The sequence below is a fragment of the Cardiocondyla obscurior genome, linkage group LG06 (assembly GCF_019399895.1).
Source record: "Cardiocondyla obscurior isolate alpha-2009 linkage group LG06, Cobs3.1, whole genome shotgun sequence".
Taxonomy (NCBI): domain Eukaryota; kingdom Metazoa; phylum Arthropoda; class Insecta; order Hymenoptera; family Formicidae; genus Cardiocondyla; species Cardiocondyla obscurior.
In genome coordinates, this window is record NC_091869.1 from 1,216,583 (window position 1) to 1,231,876 (window position 15,294).

A 15,294-nucleotide genomic window follows, 5' to 3' on the forward strand; every position below is an offset into this window, starting at 1 on the left:
GAAAAGTTACATATAGATATAGAGCAAACTTTAAGTAATTTTGCGACAAACCATTTTTAAATCTACAAAAATATTGTTACAGCTACGAAAATTCAGCTCTCTGGGGAAAAAAAAAAATTAGGTCACTATTCCAGGCTTAACAATGCATGTGCTGCAGTCTCGAAGAATTTAATATTTAAATAGCAGAAGTCGAGCAAATTCTTGAATAAATAATCAACCGTATGCGAAATAAAAAAAACAATGTCATAACTATTTCTTTTTCTAATTAACCGTATTACTCTAGATTTCTCTTAATTAATTCGTAAACTTTTTTCTTAAACATTCCTGTACAATTTTACGTCGAAATACGGATTTTTTTTTTTTTATCGTGGTCGCATGGAACAAATGTATAAAGTAGTTATTGCGGTTCGGCAAATGTAATTGATAAATGTAAAATGAAAGAGATCGCGTCCTAAAGAATACCCGGGTAATCCCGTTTAATCGCGCCGGAAATTTTAATAAATTAAATAATGATTTGTATCGCACGGGCAATTAGCTGACGGCGATGTCGCGTCGCGTACGGCATTCAACCTGACTTTTAATGGACGCATGGAAACTCGATGCGAATAAAGTCAACGAACGAGTAATTTCCGGACGCGGCGCTGGTATCCGCTGAAAAGCTGGATTTCTGTATTATGCCGGGAATCGAGCGGAGCTATCGTCGTAACAATCGGCATCAATCACGGACATGAAGTGGATTATATCGACGCGGCTTATCCGTTCAATGTAAAATATCATCAGCCGGGATCTACCTGCCTTTGCGTACACGGGGAATATCGAACCGCTGCGCGTTTGCAATGTAAAATGTGCAACTTAGCGCCGTCACGTAAAATGCGCCGTATTCACTGCTACGTAGCACGCAACGTTAAATTAAACGACAACGACGGCGACGACGGAGAGGACGACGAGAGCGACGAGGACGAGGACGACGGGAACAACTACGACGACGGATGAATGGAATTTACGAGGGGGAAAAAAGTGGTTTAATTGTCGGCGAGATACCGGCGCCTTGTTAAGAGTAATGTCACTAATATTTTCTTCCGCGCGGAGCAAACGATGAAGTCGTTACGTTGGAACGGAGCCAGACTCTAATTCGCGCAGCCTCACGAAGGAGAAACTCCACGACGCGACAGCTCGGAGTAGATCGAAGCGGAACGTCGTCGCGGAAAGCGAGGTACGCGTAGTCGTAGGGCAGCAACCGCCCGCCCGAAAACACGCGGGAAACGTGGCCGGAATGAAACTTCCGTAAACACACGGCACGACTATCGATCTAGACTTCCATTGAGCTCCTATTTAAATCCTCCCGGGTGGAAAGAGAGAAAGCGAAGCTTTCGCTCGTGCACATTATTCTTTAACGCAAAGCCATCGGGGGCTATTTTCCGAAGCCGCACGGAAGCGGCTTTCGCTACGGCATCGGCTGCGGCATCTCGACGCCGGCGAATCGTATCTCCCATGTGCTAAAACACCCGCGGAATTTATACCTTACCGCGGGCGGTAGATTAGCGACACGACAGCGGAGATATATATGCATTTTCCATGGCGTCGGACGAAAGGGGAAACTTTTAATTAAATAAACGTAGCGGGGTGGAAAGCATCTCTCTCTCCCCTCGGTTCGAAACGCCGTCCGTTTGATCCACACCGTTAAGATTATACCCAGGCACCTACGTCGACGAAGGGCCGTTCAACAAAATTACTTCAGGCTCGAAATTTTCCGAGAAATTGGAAACATACGACTCCCGTTCGCTACTAGTGGCTCGCGGCCGTTAACTGAGAGCTTCCGAAAGTTTTAACTAAATTCAACTCGAGCGCAAGGAAAGTAAAAAGTTACGCCGAAGTATTCACGCGTCCTAATACATGGGAGCGGCATTAACGCGCACGAATATATATAACACGCTTACGATGATACAATAAATCACGTTACTCAATCGAGTAAGTTGAGCATTAATATTAATAGCCTTAAAAAAAAAAAGAGAAAAAAAACAGGATTCCCATTTGATTAAGCGTAGAAATAATCCGTCGAATAAATTTCGGCAAAACTAATGTCCGCGAAATTAAACAGCACAAAGTGCTTTCATACCGTTCTGTTAGAATAGAGATTTTAACAGACTGAAAACAAAATCGTCCTTTTGCATAGATTAAAGAAATTTGTTCGATAAGGTATAATAATTGAAGGATCCCGGCAAATTATGCATTGGAGGTAAAAACAAAATCTTATTCAATTAATTCAAAGACTTCAACGGAGCTTAGCTCGAAATTTAATTAAAATATACAATGTTGGAAATTCTATAATTTCGGAAAGGATGGCGATCCATTAAATTTCTGACGAAGAGGATTAATCTCTGAAAACACTCCCGAAGTTTAATGCAAACGTCAGAGAATAATCTGCGTGTAATATATAATAAAATCACGTACAGAGCGCGACATGCATGACACGTATACACGTTGATATCTTATCGTGTAACAGACTGCGCCACAAAGAGTATTTAAATCTGCTATGCCACGTATACAAAAAAAAAAAAAAAATACACCGCGCAAGGACGATTAGACTTATAATAGCCAACGATAGCCCGGTGACGTTATCAGTCACGTTATTTAGCTGCGATATGCGTGGTATGCGGATCTGTTTATAATTTCATAAACGCGAAAATATCGACGTACCGTCCGCGGATGCCGAGATGCTGATCGAATATGGATATTTGATAAAACAATTCAGTTATTGAACGTTTCGGATTTAAATGCCACTTTACGGCAGCTAAATTTACATGAAGCGATTTTTCACGCTTCCGCCATAGGTCGCACGCTGTAAAAACAGAGGCATTATGGGCGATCGCAAGGCTGCTAGCGACATGCAGTAGGCGAGCGCGATTGGAAAAAGGTCTTTTCGAGAGGTGGGAGCGGGCGCGCCCCCGGGGAATCGTGCCAAAATTGTTAACGGCCGGGGGACAGCCGTGTTATAGGTGGCATGTGCTCGCAATCGGTCGTCCGGCGGACGAGAGAGAGAGGAGACAGGTGGCCGGCGGCCCTGAGATACCGGTCGCGGAACCGAGGCCGCTTTATTGAACTCACACCCGATAGATACGCCGTCCAGCCGAGGCATGTGCGAATCTATCGGGACTAAGCATGCCAAGTATCGACGTTCCGTTACCTCTTACTACATCGATGATGCTAAAAGTCTGCACGTTTCAATATAGATTGACGGGAGAATTTGAAATAAATCGCGGTGCTTTCACGCAAAAGAGGCAAACTTTGTAATATTTCGCGAGCAGACAGCGAACTGACACGCGGAGGGTAAACGTTAACGTTATTTCAATTTATGCATACTAAGCAAACAACGTTGGGCCATTCGGGACGCGAGGATATCGTGCGACATTTCCGTCGACAATCCAGCAAACCGTTGCTCTCTTCTCTTCTTATTGTACGCGCTAACGAACGAGAAAGACCGGACATGGCGGGTTTCCTCTTTTCACGATTGCCGCGGTGGTGCGCGCGGAGGAAAGAAAAAAAGAAAAAGATTCAGACGGAACGAAACGAAAGACGGAATAATAACACCGCGGGACATCTGCGGTCGGGCAGAGATCGAAATACGAGATGAGGGCTTTCGTCGTCGCGCACAAAGCGCGGATACAAAGCGCGGCACGCCGCGATACACGCGGCGACATAGACCAGACGGGACAACCGATAGATTCGTTCGCACAACTAAACAAACATCTTTTCGAAGGCGGCGCACGAGTCCGCCCAATGTAAAGTATACGAAGTAGGGTACCGAAGTGTATACCGAAGAGGGTAAGCCAGTCGATACTTTTTTTTTTTTCTTTCTCGGGCAAAGTAATATTTCCTGCTGGGCGAGATACACCTCGACGAGCGTATTTCACGCTCGGGAGTACCGAATTATTTATAGTACCGATAATATCGCGAGATCGATTTTAAATCTTAACTTGCGCGTTACAGGCTTTCTCTTTCGCTATTTACGATCGAAGCGCGCGAGGTAATCGAGATCCCGCTCTTAAAATAAACCCGACATTTATCACACATATTAGATTAATTAATATTTTACAGTTATTAATTAGTAAACTATCGCGAGAGGTATTTCGATCGTGAACAAAAGCCGCGAGCAAATTTTGAAGATTACGCCGCGCGCGCGGCTTGATGCTTAAGCACCCCTAATTATAATCGACAAATGTTTAGGGCGTGGGAAATGATATTTAAGGAGAGATAAAGTGACAAACCAAGTTTTTTCAAAGACCCGCGCGGCGTAACTACATCCTGGCGCAACGAGAAGTTAATTGGAATCACGCAAACGTTAATTAAGTATCGATTGCCGGTGCTAACGAGGCGCGCATCTTTATTAACTCTGAAAGAAACGTCGTTATTCGCGAGTACTTTAAGCACACAGACGCGTCTCCTTCGCGACGCGAGTAAGCAGAAAGATACAGCAGCGAGGAATCCCTCGGAGATTTCAGACGCGCTTTTTACTTCTCTTCACGGCTTTCCATTGGGGCCTTTGCTTGTTCGCGCGTACGCGGCCGTTCTCTAAAAGGTCAAAGGGACCACGTCCTCATCTTGAAAACATTAATGAGCTGCCTGCCACTGACGACGTACAGCGTACGTACACGAGCTCTGCTCGCGCTCCAGGATGCATACGTCTTTCTCGAAAAGGCGCGGCACCGAGGTGGAGCAGACGAGAATCGTACACAGCTGTGCAGGAAGCTACAGAACCGCTTCTAAATTTGTTGCGAGTTTTCCGAGGGTTCGAAATTAAAAAATAAAAAAAAAAGAAAGAAAGAAATATTTAAAAGGTACACGAAGAACACCTTTTCATTTTTAAAAACTTTAATTCATCCTAATTCGCGACTTAGCTTCGAAATTTTAAAAGAGAAACACGTAGCATTTTTTTAAAAAATTACGTAGGTACTGAAAAAATTTATGAAAAGCATATGAGATCGAGATATTAATTAGGACGACAGGTCTTGCATAATCGACACGTTTAATAACTCATCAGAGTGGCGGCGTTCGCTTTTTGCTCCGTGTTACTTTCAAAAAGTTCACAAAAATTTCAAGGACCTTTTTCAATTAACTAATAGACAAAGGTGTACACCTATCGGACATGTGTTGCACGTACGTTAAAAAGGCAGGTATAGCGTTTGTTGCGCCGACGGCAGTTAGCGAACGTGACTTTAGAGTCGTGTGCGTCGAGTTTCATATGTGCCGCATGTATGTATCGCGCCGGCCGGATTGCCGAAGACTGATTTCCCCCCGTTCTTTCATTCCATGCCTCTGCCGCCTAGGGTTACGCTGACCGCTGTCGCTGCATAAAACGCTATATCTGTCCTTCGGTGTACGTGGACTAACACTCTATCGACTATCGCGCAATTTAACCTGCTCCGAAAGTTCCGAGCGATTCGCTGCAAAGCTGTCGGTGGCACGCGAGCGAGCGAGCGAGCGAGCGAGCGAGCGCGGAATTCCCCCGTTGGGAGGGAAACTCGTTTATCAAAATACAGTTTATCCGAGATTACAATGATCCGCCGCGTGCGCGCGGGAGCGTTACGGCAGATAGGGATTATTTAGAGAAGCTATAAATATGTTGCGCTTAAACCGTGGCGACGAAGGAAAAGAGTGCGACATGAACGGAAAAACGTTCGTTAGAAGAATTTTTTTCACGCGAGCGAAAACACCCCGTTGTAAAACGATCGGAGAAACTTGACTTTGGCAAGGCGAGAGATAACGTTTCCAATCGGTCTCGTTGACAATCCGAACACGAAGCTCGTATCCATTTTTGTTCGGCAAACCGTATGAATGACGTAAGAGCGGAAGTCAAATATTGAGATTGAAAGGAATTGATACCATTAGCGTCACGCTCCCGTATACTGATACGCGTATTGCATATCTGAGAATTTTCAGAGATAAAATGATGCTGCGAGGAAAAACGCGCCGGTTTCTAACATCCGATTCCGCCAATCTGCCTCGAATTCTCATTAACCAACGGCTCTTTTCAAGAGGCTAAAAAATTCCATTGGAACGTCCTTATAATTAAAAAGTGATTTAATAATGATAAATTCTAATAAGTTTCAGTAAAACCAAAAAATTTTAATTAAAGAAAATTTAATAAATTATCCACGTTTCGTATAATTAGAATATCCCGCCTGATGAAATGTTCTTATACGTACGATCGACATATATATCGTAACTTTATGACTTATCCACTCCACGCAACTCGTACGCCGGATATACTCCCTATGAAATACGTTCCGAAATACGTTATGATCAATACTTCACATAGTTTTGACGCTTTATAGTCCCTGCAGCGTAATTACGCAAGTGATCGCATTATAACAACCACACGCGGTACACTATCGATTATCGATGCGAGGTGCGTTAATAAATAAGCGATTTGCGAATTGGAAAACGCACGACCGACCGGCGACAAAACCGTACTTAAATCGGCGAAGCGCGACGGCAGAGCGAACCGATAAAGCGAAAAAGGAATATGAGAAGAAATGCCTCTCTCTTTCCACCCTCTCTCCCTCTCTTTTCCTCTTTACCGTAGAATTGTTTTAGATTTATGAGCTCCAGGAGTTCAGCCATTCAAATTTTTCAAGCACTCCTTGCCTCGACCGCAAGCTCTCAACCCGACCGAGCGCCGAAGGAAACCGATATAGAAATGGAGGGAAATAACTCCTCCCGCGGAACGGCGGTGGCAGTGCATGGGATCGGATATTGATGAACTCTAATAACGTCAATATAAAAATTTGTAATGCCCGGTGCAATCGTTAGTATAAAAAATGACGCTGCCGTTACAATAGATCGTTAGCGAACACCTACGTATCGTTCGTACACCGCGGACTGCATTGTGCTACCTGTTGACAATACAGTGATTCTGGAAAGAGTCAATTTTTTTTTTTTCTTTCTTTCTTAACACAAAACAATTATCGATTGCAACCTAACAGTAATTTACGTCGGCAATGAAATGCAAATGCGAGGTGTAACCACGCCGAAACAACGTTCGCGAAATTGATTGTAAAAATTTAATTCTAAATTTATCGGTGACTTCGTTCTTCGTGATATTTCAACCAAGACGGTTTGCGTATTCTTAATGTATCCCATACATGATATCAGATTCCGCGCCATCTCTTAATAACAAACTTCGCGGCCGCGCTCTGGCGATAGGGAACGCACGAAATAAAACTATCATTAAAAGTTACCGGGCCGAACGAAACTTATAATGCCGCGGAAAGATATACTTTCGCTGAAAGAACTTCACCGATACATCCGTAACACATAATTCTAACAGTACGCGCTAAAGAAAAAATAAAAAAAACAAAAAAGCGGAGAAAAAAAAATTCATGAATAAAAGATACACGTTGACACGGTCCACGCTTTTCCGAGAAAGTCTCTCGAAAAGCATCTCGTCGCGATTACGCGAAGTTCGGTTCCCTGACAAAGATTTTCTCATTTCGCGATGGTATAGTTCTATTAAAAGAATTTTCAAACAATGTAGAATGAAGTTGGAACAATTCAAAATGGCCGTTAAAATTATTTTCAAGAATGGGTAACAAACTTTTTCTTTTCACGCGGGCAGTATAATTTTGAATCTCTTCTAATTTATACTATATATATATATATATATTACTTTAAATAAAATAGAAGCAAATTGTAATATTTAGAATTCATATTACACTCAATTAAAAAATATATTGCATATACGGCCGAACATACGATTAAATATAAAGCTATGTACATACCTGCAGCTAAATAATTTTCAACTTACGTCAACATGAGATACATCGAGAATGTAAAATATTAACTTATTCTCGATTGCGAAACATGAAAAATTATTGGCGTCAATTTCTGCCGCTTTCTCCTTTGTGCAATAATAAAATTTGGTTGCGTAATGCCGAGTGACTTTTATTGCCGTTATCTTACTTCAACTCTGGGATAATTTAATTGCTTAGTGCTTAAGGTTTTTAGAAATTTAATCCTAAGGTCATAATAGACGTTCTCTCCTGCTCTTTTCCTTCCCGCCCTACCTCTTCCGCTTTAGAACGGTAATAAACGTTTCTCTCTCCTTGTATCTTGTCGACGAGGCTCTTCTTGGTATCGTTCTCTCCGCAAAGCTCGAATTACGCAAAGCCAAAAGAGTTGCCCTCTCGAAAGCTACGTAGGTCGGCTACGCTACCGTGTATGTGCTTACTGCAAACGCACATACCGATCTGTATCATGTATCGGGTGGAGTCGCTCGCTGCACCATGATAATAATTACCGTACCGGTTCGGTTGCATTGAGATGCGCTCGAGCTCGAGCATAGCGTGCTCCGAGGAGGGAGATGAAACGAACGGGAGGACATAAAAACTGTGAAGAAGGCGGAGAGAGAGAAAGAGAGACGGAGAAATAAAGAGAATGAAGAAGGAAGAAAGAAAAGAGAAGGCAGAGAGTAAAGTTATAAGAGAGCAGAATCGCTTGAAAGAGAGAGAGAGAGAGATGGAAAGAGAGAAAGCGGTAGTACCGGTCCAACGTGTCCTCGTCGAGTACTTCGGGGCACGTAGGTAGGTAAGCGTTGTCTTACGCCACGCTGATGCTAGTGCCACTGGATACCAAGAGTATTCCCGACTCGGCTATTTTCATCCATTTACCGTCCGCCAGCGCGTGACAGAAAACCTCGAGTTTTCTTCAACGGGGCTTCGAAGAACGAAATTAATCGCGTGTCGGTCTTTGCGGAAAAATTCTCGATCGTTCCCTTTGAATGGCCCCGGTATAATAAAAAGGAAAAGCGGAACCGTTTGATGAGAATCGACCGAGAATCGACGCGCGGCGTTATATCGCGCTCTCTATTTAAAATCCATCATTTTATTAAGAATCGTATATTGAACTTTTAACGATCCTACGCACGGCGCAAAGTTTTCTCGTATTTAAATCGAATTTACGTTACTTATTTTTTTTTTTAATATATAAATTATGCAACGCCTTTATTTAGTTTTCCATTCATAGGCGACGGTATTACGATTGTGTGAATGTTGGATATAGCTGTAAAACCCTAGACGTCTCGCCCGAGTATAATTCAACGGTGCAGTTCTTCAATTTTAAACGTGCGTTACATCGGGAAATGCCAACTGACGGTTTAGCGTAGCCCAGGAATGCAGAAACACGACAACGTATACGCGAAGGATATATTAGGATCGTCAAAGCTTTTATTTCAGCTACGTGGCGGCTCTTGTCGGAACGATCACGAAAACACCACGTGTCGGATGAAATGTCGAACCTTTTATGTACGAGGGTTTAAGAACGACATATGCGCGGGGTGCACACGCGTCCCCTCGCGACGCGACGCAACGCCAGGCAGGGTGCCACGATACGTTAATTCATACATATAACAGCTCGCTGTTTCGCCCCGCATAGGCGCCTAATTCAGGTGTAATTTTCCATTTCGTACGACCGCGCGGCGTCAGCCCTCCCGTGCTACTTTGCCTCCCCCGCGTTAATTAAATTATCGCGATACGCCGGCACAAAGGCAAAGAAATTAGTTGCAATTTGAGCTAATTCACGGTTAAGTCTTTGGTCGTCTAGTCAAAGCAGATAAGAAAAGTCCCCGGGCCTAATAGGCTTGAGCCCGTCGGCGTTATCTCGGGCGCGTAAAGTCCTATCCGAACGAGAATACGATATCCCCTGCGGCGTTATCTCGCGACCGGGATTTATATACACAGACACCCACGCACCTACGTTTATCACCGGGTTAACGTAACTCAGCTTCCCATCCACTTTTCCCGAAGAAACGGCAATAGTACGGTGGCAGCGTCGCGATATCCAATCTCTAATTCGCATCTGACGGCTTGCTAGGATTTACGCTCGCATTTCTTTCGGGCATTCCCGTCGAATTTGGTAAATCCCGTTAAATTAGATCTACGTGCTTCCCCACATATTGTGTACTTGGAGAATCGCACGGTTCATTTAATGCATAATAGAAAGCAATCGATACAAATATGAATAACGAATATCGAAATTAGATATTGGAAAATCGTGGGAGCCGGTTGGATTAAATTATTAGCCAACTATGCATAAATCATTTTCTTTTCAAATCGGCGAACATTTTGCCGCCGATGATGTTACGTTTTTACACCGAGGTAATGATTAATCGTTTTTATCGACAGGACTTTTAGCGACGCTGGGATTCACAGCTACAAGAGAATTCTCTCGGGGAATCGATGATATGTTAATGAAGCGATAAATATTTATGCCGCGCGAAGGCCAGCCCGCGGTTGTTACAGAATTATATATAGGAGTGTCATCCGTATTAATAGTTAAGTTGCGGGAGTCGGAAACTCGCGTGGAACAGACAGCTCCTTCACGGTCGGGCGAATTTTTGACGATCGTAGAAATGAACGGAGAACTCTCCTGGCGTGGAACTCGGTTGGCATATTAAACGTACCGCCTCCGCGCCGCGCGATAAACTTCGGAAACGCCCGACGCGCGCGCGCTCGCCGCTGCTACAATAATTATAATGCGCAGCTAAGAAACAAGCTCGCGGAAATTAGAAGGGAAATGGGCTACGGTAATTTGAAAATGCAGTCGTAAGCCTCGAATAACTTCGAGCGCTTGAGATGCCGCTACTTTGGGCGATGCTGCACAATCTCGGATCTCGGAAATTGTTACGAGCTTTTTCAGAGCCCCGGGGCTTCCATTAATTCGGCGTGTTAATTCGGAAAACGTGCGCGTAACGAATGTCGTAACAAATACATTAGCGAGAGCTCTTCGTTCTTAACGCCCACGGCGTTTACTTCGCAATCACGTTGCGCACCGCGAATTATGCATGATCCGCGATACAATAGCCTCGCACATTTCCACACGTGAGTTTGTTAAGTACAGCCAGCCGCGTTTAGATATTTATTAAACGCACCACTGGGAGGAGAATCCAATTAAACGGGGGATATCAAAAACTCCATTCGTTTATCGTAATGCCCGACGCGTGATTTTCAGGCAGGAAAACCGGGCTCGCACGGGACCGGGATATTCGATTGCGAATATCTCGTTGGATTCGCCCGTTGTTTTTGACAAACGCAAACGTGCAAGCAATTTTTCGACACGTCACCGCGACGGCTACGGGAAATCTAAACGCACACAAATCCCGGGTGTCCGCGAGCCGCGTTTATCATTTTCCGTCACTTCTTCGTTTCCTCGCTTATATATAAACGCTCGCGTTTCGTTTTCCCCTGTGTGCGCCGTGCCGACGTCTTTGACACCGCGACGAGCGGTGCACTTAATCCGCTTTAATCTTTTCGCTCGCGTACGTGATTCAACGACACCGCAGAAGCTTCGCCGTCCGCGCGTGTAATAATCGAAACGCAACGGAGCACGCGGATTTTCGTTAAATCAGGATGCGTCAACTCACATCTCGCCGTCACTGAAACTGTATCGCTTATAGCCAAAGGGTAAAGAAAAATAAGAATCATTTATTACGCACTTTTTTTTTTTTTGCGACAGTATTGATTCAACAAGAAAAGCGTTAGTGAAAAGAGCGAAATCCACGAAATGTAATAGATTGACGAATGTAAATTTACTACGCGTGCGAAGTGACACGGAGAACTATCGAGTACGAACACCGGGATGAGATAGTAATTAAAAAATCGTAATAAATATATAAATACATTAACAGCCGACGACAGCGAGTAATAAAGGTGATTATTGACAAGTGTCATTGGACGGCAAATAAAATTAATGAAAAACCGATCGTTTAATACAATAATTATTGCGTTGTAACATTTTATATAGTTAAAGCTTAAATGTAAAAGAGACGGAAAAGGCGATGGGTGGAAAAGGCGAGACACAGGTAAACGAAAGGCAAGTAAAAGATAAGAAAAGAACAACAAGATACAATAGCTCCCTCCCACCCGTGGTTCATATCGCAGCCACTGTTCTCTTTTTTCGAGTCGCTCGCGATACCATTTCCAAGCTTACGGCGAGCTACGAAGCGAAATAAAAAAAAGACGGATCGGTAGAGAGAGCTACGGCGCTTATTATTAGGTTACAGAACGCAGAAAGGATTCTTCGGCACGCGACGCGCGCGAGACACTAGCGCGATTGATCGAATAAACGAGATGCATCCTGCTGGCTTCGTTAATCCGAGAATCGCTATTCCGAGGACAAGAAGCGAGCGTCCATAAAAAATGCAATGCGCGCATCATACGACACGCATTAAATCGCGAGTTTGTTCGGATGCAAGGCATGCAACGGGGATTACGAGGATTAGTATGTTCCACGGTCAACGGGAGTTTATGTATTATGCATCGGAATACGATAGGAGGCGCGATGCGAAAAAGAAAGAACAAACAGAGAAAAGGAGAAGAGAGAGAGAGAGAGAGAGAAAAGCGCCTTCGCGTGATCTCAGCTTACGATATCGGTGGCATTACACGAAGTGCTTTCAAGATGCGCGGCTCGCTTACGTATGCACCTTATATCATATATTATTAATTAATTTCACCATCGCGCATCCTCTCGATAACGAGAATTTAATCCCGTAAAGCGATATTTAGCAACGAGCCAAGTTTCACGCGCCCGGCGCTCGCGAATTTTCATGGCACGGGTTCCATTAATCGGCCGTTTATTCATCGTCTAATCTTTGCGCGGCTTTTTCACGCCTCGCCGCTTTAAAGTCCGGCCAATGTAAGTACGCATAGTTTTAAACTCCCCGAGACGGAAACTTCGGGACTTTCGTATTCGCATTAACGGGGCGCGATGCGAATGCCGGCGGGGGCCTGTGTGTGCGTATGCCTACGTCAGTATGCATTATTACCCGTTACATGACGTAGCTGCTACAATCTCGAAACTTTGAGCATGAAACTTTAAATAGAAATTAAACACGGGAATACTAATGACGCGGGGCAACATAGTTGCGTTGAGATTAGCACGCGCGTATCTCTAATCCGTTTCATCTGGAACGACCAGATTCGTGTATCGCGGTCTATGTTGATCGCGCAGATACAATTGCTCCTTTATTCATTGGAACTTATTATCGCATCGAGACGCAGCCTCTTCACAAGCTGCATTTGCGACGAGCGAAAAATTCTTAAGCGGAGTGTCGACGCGAGTCGTCTCGAAACACAAAAAAAACTTGCAGCCTCGCGCATAATAAAAACGGCGCTACTTATCATCGAAATGTAATTATTATAATTGCCGTCATCGGAGCTCCTCGTGTCATTTGCGTAACGCGGTGCTTCAACGCCAAGGACGCATGATTTTTGAGTCCAAGGGTTAAATAAATAAAATACTTTCCTGCACGTTGCACGATAAATCGCGAAGCAGCTTTTTGTACAATTAATATTAATAATTATATGAACATCTTGCAACGCAAATTAAACGAAATATCAGATTTTTTTATCAAACACCAAAGCGGAGAAATAAAAAAAAAAAAATCGTACCTCCCGGCTGTATCTAATTATCAAAATAATCATTATGTTTAAAACGTCAATTTCGTTATTGACATAAAATAATTAAATAACATTATTGCATATGCAGCACGAATAAAAATATCGCGGGAAGAAATTTTAAATTGAAAAATATTCAATTTACAAATGTTATCACCGTAATAATTGTCATTAGCTGCTCGTATTTAATTGTTGCATTTAATTGTTTACAGAAAGCAGCGTTGTATTCATGCGATCAACAATATTCAAAACCCGAATGAATTAATGTAGAGCACTGCATAAGTAATAAATCTACCGTGTATCATTGTCATAATGGTGTCGTCGTTGCCATCGATTTTTATCGAATCCCTCGGAACAACGTCGGCAAATAATACGTTGAAATGCATTACTATTTTATCAAAGATCTCATTCAAAATATAAGTCGCGTAAGAGCGCGCAGTAAATTCGTCGGAAGAATAAAATCAACCCGTCGCGAAGAACGAAAGAAACGGTCGTAGGGAAGTATCGTCTCCGCTCAGAGATGAGAAAACTGTCGTATAAACAGCGTAAAAACAGCGAGCCCGATGGCAACGTAAACATTTCACGCGAAAACATTCGACGGAAGAAAAAGAAGAGATGGAGGACCCTCGCAAAAGGGGCACGTCCGTCTAACGCCTCGCCTCGCCTCGCCTAGCCTCGCGCCGAGACCGAGGCGGAATATCTGTTTACAGTCGCGAGAATTTCGAATAAAATCTTTGCAATGTAACTTACTCTTCGAAGCATGCCGACGGCTGCCGACGTCTCGACGTCGTCCCAAGCGGTATCCTCCCGGCCGTGGTCACTACGTGGAAGAAGCCCGTGCACATCACCCATGATTCCTGGCTCTGGCGCGCGTCTCACGACGAGAAACTTATCCTTGTCACACTCCGCGGGGGCCGCTGGGTACCGCTGTTACGGCCGGGCACAAGTACACACACGGGCGCTCGTGAGAGCGAGAGAGACGGAGGAGCGAGACGGAGAGAAGAGGAGAGAACGCGGGCGGAGGACGCGAGCGGCGACGGCGGCGGCGGCGGCGGCGTCGGCTTGGTGGCGATGCGGCGATCAGGGCGGATACACCGGGTGCCTCGACGATCATCGCGTCATGTCTCTCGAAGCGTGGCGGCCGACCGCGGCCGCAGGCGACGATCCCGAAGCTGCATACCCTGCTGCTGGAGGCTTCCGGGCCGCTGGTCCTGGCTGCTTGTCCTCTTCGTCCGAACTCGCAGCGCGAGTTCGTCTCCTCCTCATGTGTCGCGCGCGCGCGCACGCGTTTGTTCGCTTGGAGTTGGCGCGCGCCGTTCGGCTCGGTCACGGCTCGTGTCCGCCCGTGCACGGGGACGGTGTATTTCGGAACACTTTCGGCGGAGCGTCACGCCGGATTCTTCACTCTTGCCACCCAGCTACGGTCCGGCAGATTGGCCGTTGCCGACTTCACGCCAGTCAGATATCACGAACGGGGTGCTCGCGTCACCTCTCATACGAACACGACACACGCGGTACGCGAAAAACGAAAGGCGCCGTCCGACCACGAAGCAACGCGGTAAGCTGCGGAGAGCGAACTGTGAACACCGCGATTCACCGCTCCGGATTCGACCGAGCTCGAAAGCAACGCGATGGCGCCACGGCAGGGAAGCGACCGAGAGCGCCGCGTTGCGTCACCAGCGGTACTACACCGAATCAACGGCTCGCAACGTTACGGCCGGCAACGGAGGTGGAAGGAAAGGGGACAGCAGGCGCGAGCGAGAGACCGAGATAAAGAAGCTAAGCGCGAGCAAGACTGCGCAACGTATATATACAAAGACGACGACTATGCTCGCGTATACTGTGC

General features: G+C 45.1%; 1 protein-coding gene across 1 annotated transcript in view; it reads right to left on the bottom strand.

Annotated features, from left to right (window-relative positions):
• Nucleotides 1-15,037, bottom strand: part of LOC139103281 (leucine-rich repeat and immunoglobulin-like domain containing-NOGO receptor-interacting protein 4) — a 192,335-nt gene extending 177,298 nt beyond the window's left edge. Inside the window, exon 1 of the mRNA XM_070657781.1 lies at nt 14,199-15,037. Coding sequence (XP_070513882.1) covers nt 14,199-14,300 — 102 coding nt within the window. The 5' untranslated portion in view covers nt 14,301-15,037. The remainder of the gene's footprint in view (nt 1-14,198) is intronic.
• Nucleotides 15,038-15,294: the final 257 nt, after the last annotated feature.